Consider the following 14,074-nt stretch of genomic DNA (forward strand, 5'->3'; position numbering starts at 1 on the left):
TAAAGATAATGGATGGATTAGGATGTTCAGGAGTCCAATAACTACCAAGGCTCAAGCCTGTCATGAATGGAAACCACGTACTGGAACACTACTGTCACTTTTCACAGTGAAGTGGGTAGGCCTGTCGCGATAAACAATAAATCGACTACTCGCACGATAAATAAAAATTATCGACCTCATTTTCATTTATCGGCTTTATCGTTTCTTCATGTCTCTCTCTTTCTACTAAAGACACTGGATGACAACAAGGCTCAACTCCGGTGCTCTTCACTGACCCCTCCCTTTCTTTTTTCTCTATTAAAAAAAAAAATCTGTTTAACAGTCCAAAATTGCATTTTTGGATTGTTAAAAGCAGCTAAGCTACGAGCTAAGCTAACAGGCTGACCTCGGGGAAAAAAACCTCTGTCTTGTCGAAGCTTCAAAAATCATGGTTGAAACCTGTGCCTTTGTCTAAAAAGTAGTTTTTCTCTGCAAAAAGAAGCTGAGAACTTGTTTACTGATTTTTTTTAAATTAAAAGCTTTGTGTGAAAAATGCTATGCTAAACAGCTCACACTACACCAAGCGTCTGCCATTTTGAGAACCAAAAAACAGGAAGGAGGGACAGCTCATGTCATGTCAAGGGGCCTCCCTCCCATTTTTTTCTTTTTTTGCTCCCTCACTATCCATTCTTTGGTTCAAACAGTCTTATACTGCCATCCAGTGGTCAAAAAAAGGTACTACAGACAAAACAAATTACCAACATTTCTTCTTAAATTTGACAATAATTAGTAAATATTGTCAAATTTCTAACAATATTATAATTTATCGCAATAATTTCTGAGACTATTAATCGCCCAGCAAAATTTGTTATCATTACAGGCCTAGAAATGGGTTTTTCCTCACCTTGGATGCCAACCAAGAAAGTAGCCTCTATTTTAAAAGTAATCCCTTTCAAGCTCGGCTGAAAATTGCAGCCGCACAGATGGACAAGTCAAAAGTCTTTTTGAGAAAGGTTTTGTGGTCCGACCAGACAAAGATTGAGCTATTTGTAATTTTGAGCCTGTGTGCACCAAAGCAAATCTCAAATAAATTTAAATTTGAGCACCCTAATCTTGAAGTTGTATAACCATTAACCACGGGGTTGGAATCAATTGTTAAAAGCCCAAAATAAAGGGGATATTCCTGCTCACAATAATTTATGGAAACTTCTGACAGAAACTGTTATTTTACAGGCAGTATGTTTAATATCATAAAATACTGTTATATTTTTAACAACCACTTTGACTTTTACAATTAAATTTTGAAAAAAAAAAAAAAAAAGCCTTGAAAGGGTTATGACAAGTTTGTTCAGGAGGATTTTTGCACAAAGCAATCAATGACAACACAACACACTTTAGCTACACATTGCCTTCAAAGTAAAGCAGACTAAGCCGTTCAGACGGTGTTTTTTACAGATGTGTGTAACGTATAAAATATGGATTAGAAAGTCTGCACATTTTTGTTGCCCACCTGTGTTCTCAAGGGGGTAAAAGTCTCCAGCTCCGATACAGCTTTGTTTTATCCATCTTTAGACTCGTTTGCCTCAGATGCTGCTGTCTCAACTGACTGCTGCTAATAAAGTCAGTTTCTCCAAGACAGGCTTAAAAAAAAGTCATTCAACGTCTTGCTGCAAATGTGGAACAACATAAGCTTTCTTAAGAAGCTCAGCCCTTCATGGCTTCCATATTTAATTTAAAGTTGTAGTCCATTGTGAACACCCACATGTTCCTTTATCACCTCCACATTGTAGAAACAGTAACTGAGCTTCATGGTATAGTGGGTCACAAGGCTGTATGCCTCTCACCATAAGTTTCCAAATGAACAGCTGAATGTGAGGTGTATTCTGAACCCATCTGCAGCGGATAATTATTTTTAGGTTGGTGGCATGGGGGCTTTTCACTCGTAGAGAGAAAAATGCTTTTGGTTCCTGACAACAAGTTCTGTAAACAAACATTCCACCATCTATGTAATATATGACAATACCTAGAAAATGACCTTCATATTCACTGCGAATGATAAAAACTGGTAACTTCAACACTTGGTTACAAAGCACTACAGAAAAACAAGGCAAGTTCTGACTTTTGAACTTTTTTTTGTCTCGCTTCGGCTGATCTCTCTTTTAGGAGTAGCCACAGCAAGTAAACTCACACAGAAGTCTTTGCAAATATTTTATGCTACCCCTCCTGATGCAACCTGGGCTCAAACCAGCAAGCCTCAGGATTATGAGAATTTGGCACTGACCACCAAGCTACTATGATCTTCACCACAACAATAAATGTGTTCAGGTTCTGCAGGCTTCATAGAAATGAGTTTTATATAAGAGCTGTACTGGAGAAGGTCAGATCTCCATTTAAAATAAACTGGATCTAAATAGTTCAGAGGTGCACGGTATAAGTTCGATATTTTACTAAATTAAGTGTTTATTTGGGAAACAAGACTGACAATGACTTCTGAAGAGGCATCAGCTTAACGTTTGTCATGACCTTTACATTCACTACCAAATCAAATAAAGCCATATTTGTAAATTTTTTATTTTGATTTTTGACAAATCACAACAAATCATTTTGCCATCATCTTGTGTTAAGAAGAGATGGTGTTAAAAATGATGGTATGAGCAAATTGGTGCTCAAAGAACGTGTTGAAAGTCGCTCAACGACTACCACACCACATTTTGGCTCAGTATCTATAAAACTGGCTAAGTTATAGCTAATGTTGTCTTTAATAATGTCAATTAGCTGCTGATGTCATCTTGAATGGAATCGTCTCCTAAAGCTAGTCAGTTGCAGATGTACATCCAACATTTCTTTCTGCAAGTTTCTATAAAATCTCATGAGATATTTTGCTAACGCATTGAACACTCATGCACACACAGAGACATGAGCAGAAACGGCAACGTCTCTCATCTTTGGCAGGTAAACAAAATCAGTATATTGTCCTCAAATAACTATGCATGCAGATCTCTTAAATCTCACAGGACCAGGATTATGTTTGTAGAAAAATGTGGAAAACCCCCTGAAACCAGAATAAAGAGACTCCTATAATACTCGCCAAAGTTGGACTTACAAAATGCCAAAGCTTTTGCTTAAGGTACTTTTTCCTTTGTAGCTACGCTAAAAAGAAAAATATTCCCTTTTCTTTCTGTTACTTTGAAAGTGCAAAAGATGGAAAATGTAAACTTTGCTTAAAGTGAATGAATTACATCCTTAAGTTTATGCCTTTTTAAAAATCAGGTCATCGCCTCGCTTAACTTTTTTTTTTTATGCGAACAGAAAATTCCACCATGGGTGTCAAAACTGTGATCGTGTCAGAGCAGAGACTAATTTTTAACATTTGCTGGCGCTGTGATTTGAACTTCACCTGCAGGCTGTGAGGGAGGTAGAAGGTGACGTGAATCTAGGAGGTGGTAGACATTTGCTTCTGGGATGTAACAGACACATTAAGGACAACACTTCTGCTGCTGACCTTCCTTTTTATGAAGTTCATAATGTGAAGTGGTTTTAATGTGGAAAATATGTGCATCATACTGAGTTTGTAATGAACGCCTGCTCACGTACAAATTCAGGTCAGTGATGCGTGATCAGAATTGTTGTTTTGCATTGAATTGTGTGTGTGTGTGTGTGTGTGTTTGTGAGGCAAGACAAGACATCTATTAATTCTAGCTGTTTAATGTCTCAGAAGCTCATTGCAGGCTTTTGGCTCTGGTGATTTATCAAACTTGTATCTTTATTTATTTTTTGACAGATAAAATTCCAAGTAAAGCTTTTGTCATTTGCACATTTTTCTGCTACTGGTTTCAACATGGTGGAACAAACAAGTGGATTACTTCTAAATATTGATCTATGGACACACTGTATAGCCAAGCTGCTGCTCTGCTGTGATAAACGTTTGAATTCAGCTTCATCTGACCCACTGCAAGTTAAAGAGGATGGTTGAGCTGTAATTTTGGCAACACTACTATTACACAATAACTCTGTTCATCATGTACTACAGAAGTGTTGCTGCTGTAAGAACAAAAACTTCACTTTGGACTGTTAGGTCTGAGAAAGTGTCAGTATGTCACTGGAAGTTACTCTAGAACAGTGGTTCTTAACTGGTCTGGCTTTGGGATCCACCATCACCTCTTAATGACATTTGAGACCCAAACTGAGGAACATTTTCAACTAGGTCTGGGCGATATGGATCAAAATTAATATCTCAATATTTTTAAGATAAATCGCGATATACGATATATATCGATTTTTTTTTTTTTTCTTTCCATATAGTAATAACAAAAAATTATTTCGGAGTAAAAGCTTTGTCTCAGTTGTCACACAGGAACATTTATTAACAAACAGCTGTAACTGTACAGAATAAATGTCTAAGAAATAAACTATTTACATATATTAAATAATAATCCTCTTCAGCTGTGCCGCCTTCACGATGTTGGTAAGCGTGTGTGAAGCAGCTCATGAGGGGCTGCGTTTGTATTCAGTGAGGGAGAAGGAGGGGCCGCGTGAAGTTGGCGCAGACAAGAAAAAAAGAACTACATTAATTTTCAAGTCTAATACTACTCGATGGTTGCGATGGAACCATTTTAATCATGGTAAATTGAAAAACTCACGATACATCGAGTATATTCGATACATCGTCCAGCCCTATTTTCAACTTCTCAAAATGTATTGAATGAAAAGATGGTGCAGTTTGAGCCTGAGCTAGTACAAAGACAAAAATAATTCATTAAGTCAAAACGACCTGCATGTGGCAATGCCAAAGAGGAAAATATTACCTTTAACATTCAGTTAGCTTTAATTTAAACCAAAACTCTCCACTTAAATTATGCTTTTTTAACACACTTATCACTGCTTTCATGCACAAACATACACTGCCTGGCCCCCCAAAAGTTGCCACCTGAATTTAAATAAGCAAATAGGTACGAGCCTCCTATTGGACAATTACTGCATGGGTGATTATCTTTCAGCTGGCAACAAGTTATTTAACCCCAACTGGTGCAATGAGTTGCTTCTCATTTCTTAAACAACCATGTTGAAAGACACATGGTGTGGTCGTGGAAAAGATGTCCGTCTGTTTGAGAAGGGTCAAATCATTGGCATCAAGCAGATAAAACATCTAAGGAGATTGCAGGAACTACTAAAACTGGGTTAAGAACTGTCCTACGCATTATTAAAACTGGAAGGATAGTGGGGACCCATTGTCTTCGAGGAAGAAATGTGGCTGGAAAAAAATCCTGAATGATCGTGATCAGCGATCACTTAAACAATTGGTGAAATCAAATGGAAGAAAAACAACAGTAGCACTCAGGGCTATGTTCAATAGTGAAAGTAAGAGCATTTCCACACACACATAATGTAAAGGGAACTCAAGGGATTTGGACTGAACAGCTGTGTAGCTTTAAGAAAACCACTAATAAGTGAGGCTCAATTTGCCATGGAGCATAAAGATTGGACTCTGGAGCAATGGAAGAAGGTCATGTGGTCAGATGAGTCTAGATTTACCCTGTTCCAGAGTGATGGGCGCATCAGGGTAAGAAGAGAGGCAGGTGAAGTGATGCACCCATCATGCCTAGTGGCCTATCAATGAAAGATCTTGGTGAAAAATAATGCAGCACTGGATGGAGTGAATGCGTGCTGTAATCAAAGCTAAAGGCGGTCCAACAAAATATTAGTGTGACCTTTTATTTTGGTGGCGACTTTTTTTGGGGCCAGGCAGTGTAAAATAAAGTATTGACAAGTAGTTTAAACAACTATAAGTATATAGCTTTAGCTGAGTATCCACCCACTGAAAATATAACAAACAAAATCTTGAAATTATTCACACAATTGTTCAAGCAGTAGCCGTAAGGCTGACATAATAAGTTTCTCAATTACCAGCCGAGTAAAACGTTTATTTCTAACCTTCATGACTCTTAACAACAACAATCTGAACTCTTTTATTCTTTCAATAAATTAATTTTAAATTGAGTTTTTGATTTTTTGAGTTTAATGTTTACATTTTAGTTTATAAAAGTTATTTTTAGTCACCGTTTGTACCTTTTTAATACAATTTATCTTGTGAAAGCATAAAAGCTAGCAGGTAACCTCCTTATGTTTAGACCAACTTCAAAACAAGTGACAGATAGTTTGATTTGGAAATGAAATACTGAAGCAAATATCAGTGGAGTACATTTTAATAAATCATCTCTGTGTACTTGTGCTGCTCTAATTCTTTGCTCCAAGTAAATTATTTAATGTAAAATTTTAATTGTGCAAATAAAAATTAAACTACTTGCATTTTTCTTGCAATATAAATTGGATATTTGCTGCATTTCTTGGATATAACTCTGAGGAGATAAAAGCAGTCGTGAGCCATTTCTATATGTTTTTGGACTGAGATGTATTAATTTCCTGTAAACGGAGCGCTGACATTTAAATCTGAGCTTGAGCGAAGGCACATCTTCCTCATAATGGTGCAGGAACAGCTGGTGTGGACTTCTTTTGTTGGTGTTATTATGTTGGCGCTCAGAGCCACGGAGTGAGACACACAAAATTACAGACGGTAAACACACACACCATCTGCTTCAGAGCTGTCATCTGTGACACACAGGGCTGAACAATTGTTTTTCATTATCACTGTTCATTTTTCAAAGATGCAACATTACTTCGTTTTCAGTCGTATTTCTTTCTATTCAGCCTTCCAGTTTAATCCAATTATTTTGTAAGAAATGGAGCCAATGGTCAAATTACCTGCTTGCGGTGCTGCGAATGGCTCATTGACGGCTTATTCAGTTAAAAGTGACAAGATCGCAGTTCACACCTGGAATGAACCAGCTCCATAATATGTAATTGATAAGTTAATTTCATATTCTACCCTCAGGAGCACTTAGCCTTTCTTTCTACACTCCTCTTAAACCAAAACTCTTTCCACGGGTGCCCCCAAGCTCTGGAACGGTCTCATCTGAGGTTATTTCCTGTCACATGAGTGACTATTTCAAATTAACTTTCAACATTCATTCAGCTTTTAGTTCAGCCTCAGACACCCTTGTGCTTTTTATCAACTCTACTTTCAGTTTAGTTGTAGGATACTTTTATTTGGGGTTAGGAAAGTTTTAACATTGTTTTCTTTGATGGCAAATTTCTTGAGTCACTTTTGTTGTTTTATATTAAATATGGCTTACTGTAAAGCCAATCTTTTTAAATCTAATATAGGTTTTTTTACCCTCTCACAACATGTTTCTGAAACTCATTTAGATCATTTTCAGAGGTCCTGAGCAACAAAGGCTAACCAACTTAACCAGTATCTTCTATATAAGATAACTTTCTTTCGTCTGCTCCCTTCTCAAGGGGTCACAGCGAGTGGCATGTAAGATTTGGCAATTGTTTTATGCCAGATGCCCTTCCTGATGCAACCTGGGCTTGAACCTGCAACCTCAAGGTTATAAGACCACAGCACTGACCACTGAGCTATTGATGTCATTATTTCAACTTTATTTTCAGATACAATTGTGGATTCTAGCTGTTGGAAATTAAGAAAATCTAATGAAACAAAAAGCATGCTACTCGATTTTATTTTGAGACCCGTATTGTGGCTTTTTTAATACCAGAAACACAGAAACTTTAGTTTCAGCTTGGATTACGTTATTAGCCAAAACGCTTCTTATAGAATACATTGTCACCTCTACTAATTTGTTAAATGGCCTTCTCTACATACTCGTCATGAAATTCATTGGTTTACCCTCATTTATAAGCTGTTGCTGGTTATTCACCTCCATATTTAACTCCTCTACTGCAACTAGCCCCAGTTTCGAAGTATAACACTCGATCCTCCCAGTATTTGTGTTTAACAACTCTAAAGACCAAGTCTGGCTTTGGCTCTGCCGCTCCGTCTGACTGGAATCTGCTTCAAGAAATTTTGGGTCTGGCCTCACTTATCTCAGTTTCCAGTAAAAAAAAAAAAAAAAACAGTTTAAAGCCGTTTTCAAACATACAGTAGTCCCTCGTTTATCGCAGGGGTTTGATGCAACCAAGAGGCCAAAAAAGTCTTTTTCATTGTTTTCATGATCGAACACTGACAGGAGCGTCAATCTACAGCACTAATCATCTTTTCCTCACAGATATTTTAAAGTGTAGACTGAACCCAGAGGAGAAATTAAAATGTCTGCAATGGAACCAGCCATAAGTGACAGGATTGAACATAATTAAGGAAAGGGTGGCAATGATGCTTTCATTTTATCTTATCTTGTCCAATTCATTATAATATCATTAGTTTTAAATGATGCTTTCATGCCCCCTTCAGCCATATTAATACCATTTAATGCATGGCCAGCTGGAGACATTAAGATGCAAGTATGAACACATACCAAATTAAATCGGTTTTAACATATGTGTTATAATTCCCATTTCTGTCTTCTTGCAAAATGCATTTTTCATGAAGAAAGACCATCAAAAGAACAGTTGATGTTCTGAGTGTTATCCCAGCATTCACACAGACCCAATATTTAATGCATGATTTATTTATTTTTTTCTTTTATAGTGCAGAAAATTGTAAATGCATTGAAACGCTGATCAGTGACAGAGTGGCCTTCTATTATTTTGTCATTTCTCTCATAAAGCAGCAGTAGCAGAGAATATGCTGCATTGTGAAGTTTACAGATGCTTTCAAGTTTTTCTTTCCTTCTTGTTTCACAAACTTTTTTTCTTTTGTTTCCTTGAAATTACAGTCTTTTCCAACAATAAATCAAAAACTGAATTCAGTTGTTTTCAGTGTCTTCGGGGATTTTTTTTTTATTGTTGAACATTAAAAAGTGCATGCAGAACAATGTGTTAGTACCTTATTATTACCCACTACTGAACACAAAGGTGGTAATGTTTTTGCTCGTGTGTGTGTGTGTGTGTGTGTGTGTGTGTGTATGTGTATAACTGAAGTCATCATCAGCACTAACAGATCACATAAGATCTCACAATAATGTTTGAAACTGCAGCTAGACCTCCATCTCGTCTCAACTTAAAAAGATTTCAGTTTAAAACTGTCATTAAAGGCAGTCATTGATATGCGTTCTTTTTTTTTTCCTGCTTGCTCTCGACGAAGGCGGACGCTTTTCCCTCCCGCTTCCCTCCTGCGTCTGCTCTTTGTCCTGTGAACCTTATCGGAGCCTCTCTTTACACATCTTCCAAATTGTAAATTATGGGTCTGGTCAGCTGGTCTCTCAACGCAATTGATAAAATTTTCTCAACGAGAAGACAGGGCGAAGGAGAGCCCTCTTGCCCTGACAGGACACTTGCAGCTGGATACACGATGGATTCCTGGGGACAGTGGAAGATTGTGTCTGTCAATATTGTCAATTGAGGATGTAGAATTGGATTGGAATTAGAATTGGATTTATGATGACAGGATTTCTGCTTTTTTGAGTTGGCGGTTACTTGGCATATCGACAAATGTGAAAAACGTTGTCAGCTGTTCTGGCCATTGTGAAGCTGCCTGGCTTGTGTGATGGAATGTGCCGTGCGTTGACCACTCCGACTCAGATGCTGTGTGAACTGAGCTGTAAGCTGGACACTATTTCTGAGAATCGCAGGCCATTTCCAGCTCTTGAAACTCACTGGCGAGAAGGAATCGACCTTGGAGAAGCTACAAGCTCGGTCCGGCGGTGTTGACCACAAATTTTGGCTGTTTGGAGTTGCCATTGAGATACCATAACATACCACTTTATTTATAAAGCACTTAAAACAACAACAAGGCCAACCAAAGTGCTGTACAGACAAAACAACAGGTAACACACAAAGCAAAATACAAAATGAGGTAAATCAGAATATAGACCAAAACTGATGCCGATAATGACGACAAACCAGTGTAGAGCAGAGATGTACTAGTAGAACTACAGTATAAAGCAGACAGAAAGTCAAGCAGAGTCGGCCTGACCTAAGATAACTGTTATCTGAATCTGGCTCACCCTTTCGGCTTTGAATTGACCAACTATTCCAAACTCTCGGATGTTATGTGAACAAGAAGCTCTGCCCCCCCTCCTCTACCCGCTCCCTTCCCAAGGACATCTGTGGACCTGTATCAGAGCTGAGCTGGTTGATAGACACTGCACCATCTCTTATCAGGACTATGGGGACTATCTGGCAGTGTCCATGGACAAACTCACTGCCTTGGTTGGCCTCCTCATGCATTTGTATTATAATGTTAATATGTTGCTATTTCTGTGCTGTTTTTTTTTGTTTGTTTTGCAACTTTCTCCCTGTGTCCCATCTAGAACACAGTGTGAGATATAATTTTTTTACACCTCTTCCCCCATGTTTTTCTTTTTTATCTAAATGAAAAGGGCAACGCCTCCCACAAGGCTGCAGCCTCAGATACCTCCATCTCCCCATGTCTGTTGGTGTTTTTACTTGGACGGGCTGTTCTGAAATGTAATTTCATTGTGCTTCGGTGCAATGACAATAAAGCTGATTCTGATTGAAGGGATGCTAGCCCTGCTCATCAGTTTGAATATGTATTTTATGAATGGCGCTTAATACATTTTTCATCATTTAAACCAGCCTTATGTAAATGCCAGTAAATATGCTGAAAGTACAGATTAAATGGATATCATCTCCTGTTTTTTGTTATCTTCAGGTGGAGGGAGCAGCATATACTGGTTCATTCGTATGGAAATCTCAGAGTGTTGGTCTGTGGAGCCGCGGCAGAGGAGAGAACATGTTGGACAGTGGAGCACCTTTCTACGACACCTACAAGACTTTGGATGGAAAATACATGGCTGTGGGCGCCATCGAACCGCAATTCTACAAACAGCTACTTAAAGGTTTGTAGCCTGGACAATACTTCAAATCACACCTATTGTCTTGCTTCCAAAAAACAAGATTTGCTTTGTAATCTTTTAAAGTGGTCTTGATTGCTATTTCTTTAGACTTCCTGGAGGTCTTTCAGATATTTTTTCCTCTTTGGCTGATTTTTCACTCATTTTGGTCCATTTCTGGTTACCTGAACATGATGGCTTTTTGTGCAGTGTGTGCTTAAAAAATAAGTAAAGTGAATAAAATGAAAAACAAAAGTACTATCAAGCCTAAAAACAAAACAAAAAAAACAAACAGATAAAGTTTATCGGAGTCATGTCCTGAAGAAGGAGATAAAACTGGAGCAATGACCTGACACAGGACCTGGGAGAGAAATCATCATTCAGTTAATTTTCTGCAGTGGTGCCCAAATGTTTCAGATTTGCCCCCCCCCACCACACCCCACCACACACACACACACACAAAAAAAACATTGTTGGATACTTGAAACTCCAGTAATCTTTACACAAAGTTTAAAAGCATTTAAAGTAAGAAAATTAGATGGGAGCCTAATAATAGTCTCAGCAGTTATAGATGGTATTGTCTTCATGTGTGGCCACAGTTTTTCTCTCGTGACAGTTATGGTAAAAATGGGCTATAAGCAATAATTAAATATATAATTGAATTTATGGTAATTCTCTCAAGACCCCAAGCGTTGGGTCCTGACCCTAACTTATGGAACCACTGATCAACTATATGTCAAGTTTTCAGCTAAAAGCTCTATAGGAATTACCTTGTTGGTCTAAAAATACAATTTTTCTTTAATTTAAGCTCTGTTGTTCATGGCAAATTTTATAAATTCAACTAAAGAAATGGAAACAATTTGTGCTTTTGTGACTTCTGGTAACAATGTACCTAAATTGGTACATTAGTGTCACAGTGCTGGTTTATCCCTTGAGTTTAGGATCCATTTATTGACTTAATGATTCATAGGCCAGAGTTTACGGCTCAAAAAACAATAAATAAAATCGTCTGAAATTTGTAAATGGCAGTGGCAGAGAAAGCCCCCGCATGCACGGAGAGAACATTCAAACTTCACACAGAAATGTCCAAGCTCTAAACACTTTGCAGAGCTTCTCTTTGTTGGCACTAAATACACTTGAGCTAAGCTTGACGGTTTTTCAATTACCATTGACGACTCAATGGTGCGTCTCTCAACTCAGGTTAAGAGTCTGGGTGTCGTCCTCGACAGCACTTTATCATTTTAAGTGCACGTCAACGAAACATCTGAAACGTTCACTGCCTCTGCTCGTCCCTCGCACCAAGCAGTAAGCTGCTTACCGTAGTCGTTTCCCATCTGGATTACTGCAACACTTTTCTCTTTGGTTCTTCCACAATAATTTGGTTCTTCATAAATTTGATTTGGTCCAGATCTCTGCTGCATGTATTATAACTAGAACCCCCTCCTTTAACTACTTCACTCATGTTCTTTAGCAGCTTAAGTGGTTAAATTTTGCACTGATTATTAAATTCTGCTTCTCACTTTTAGGCCATTCACCATCTAACTCGGTATCTTTCTGATCTTTTACATGTCACCACACCTACATGTTCTCTTAAGTCTTTATCCTCCATTAATCTCGCTGTGCTCGTCTGGTCACCATGAGGGTTCGAGCTTTCAGCTTCTGGAATTCCCTTCCTCCTGACACTTGTAACTCAGACTCGCTCTCCATTTCTACCTGAAAACACCTGTTCTGACCGAACTACACGCACTGATCATTTTCAGCTTTTGTTGGTTTGGAATTTTTGTTTTGAAATGTTTTATATATATATATTTCTTTATTTCTATAAGTGTTAGGGAAGTTATGTTAAGGTCTTGGATGTTTTCACTTACTAATGTTAAATTAATATAGAACCATGCATGTGAAACCAAGAGAGTCTTTCCGTCGACTCGGAGAGGAGTCTGATAACTGATAAACTCTGACGCCTTCAACAACTGTGAGCTGTGAAGCAGAGGTCGTGTCTTGACCTCGTCTCTGTCTGATAACGTGTATTTAAGCTTTTCCTAACTCTTTGTCTGTGGGCAGACGTTGAACCGGAGCATCATGTAACATCTTGTATGCCTGTGTGTTAATCCTCCCCCCTTGAAAGGAGTAAACTAGTTTGAACAAATCTTCTCGGATCCTTCTGTGTGGCTTATTTGACTAATGAGAGGATGACAGGATAATTACATTATGAAATAAATTATCAAACAATATGCTTAGTTTTTTCTATTGTATTTGATTTTATATGGATCTGTGTGTGCAGTATTTTGAAAAGGACATATAAATGTATTACTATTATTATTAAGAAAAATGCACAAATGTATATGTCTGAATTTACAGAATTATAAAATTGCTTTGGCCTTTAATATTCATAATATTTCTACTGAAACAAATTCACTTTTGTGGTGATTTCTTCTTTCAGATATTTTTTTCATATTTCTGTGTTTTACATCATTTTCCGAATCATTTTTTCTTTCTTCTTTATTGGCTTACATCAGTTTATCGTTTTGCTTCCTTCCCAGGCTTGGAGCTGGACGCTGGAGAGTTGCCTCCTCAGATGAGCTTCAGCGATTGGCCAGAGCTCAGGCAGATCTTCACCGAGCGTTTCGCCTCAAAGACCCAGACGGACTGGTCGAGGATTTTTGATGGGACTGATGCCTGCGTCACACCTGTGTTGTCTTTTGACCAGGTGAGCTCACACCCTCACAACCAAGAAAGATGCTCTTTCATGAAGAACTCCAGCGGAGAAGAGTTCCCCCGACCGGCTCCGATTCTGTCTCGGACTCCTGCCGAGCCTTGCCTCACTTCCGATCCTGCTGTCGGTGAACACACGGTCGAGGTCCTGCAGGAATACGACTTTACTTCTGCAGAGATAGACGAGATGTTGTCGGCTGGGGTTGTAGAGTGCAATGCTGCCAAGGCCAAACTATAAAAAGACCGAATAAATCGACGTGTTGTGCAAACTTCACAAAACCACCGAGGTTTTTTTGAGTAATTTAATGGGATTCATTTTTCTAATCACACATATAAATCACAAGAATCTAAGGAAAGTAAAGGGAATATTTCTTATTTCCTTTTGAGGGAAATTGAAAAAGATCAAATACATCTCTGTCTAATGCATATATATATATATATATATATATATATATATATATTCTTTAAGACAGAACAACATACTAAAAACACTTTCACTGACTAATGTTGGTGGGGCGCTGCATTTTACATTTCTCATTTGATTATAAAAGGTTAAAGTAATTTCACCTTTT

General features: G+C 38.0%; 1 protein-coding gene across 1 annotated transcript in view; it reads left to right on the plus strand.

Moving 5' to 3' along the window:
* The window catches only part of amacr (alpha-methylacyl-CoA racemase), a 25,415-nt gene extending 11,564 nt beyond the window's left edge, over positions 1 to 13,851 (plus strand). Inside the window, exons 4-5 of the mRNA XM_037691793.1 lie at positions 10,610 to 10,796; positions 13,331 to 13,851. Of these exons, the coding sequence (XP_037547721.1) occupies positions 10,610 to 10,796; positions 13,331 to 13,740 (597 nt within the window). The 3' untranslated portion in view covers positions 13,741 to 13,851. The remainder of the gene's footprint in view (positions 1 to 10,609; positions 10,797 to 13,330) is intronic.
* The last annotated feature ends 223 nt before the right edge of the window (positions 13,852 to 14,074 follow it).

The sequence above is a fragment of the Nematolebias whitei genome, chromosome 18, assembly GCF_014905685.2.
Source record: "Nematolebias whitei isolate Nwh7 chromosome 18, NemWhi1, whole genome shotgun sequence".
Lineage (NCBI taxonomy): Eukaryota > Metazoa > Chordata > Actinopteri > Cyprinodontiformes > Rivulidae > Nematolebias > Nematolebias whitei.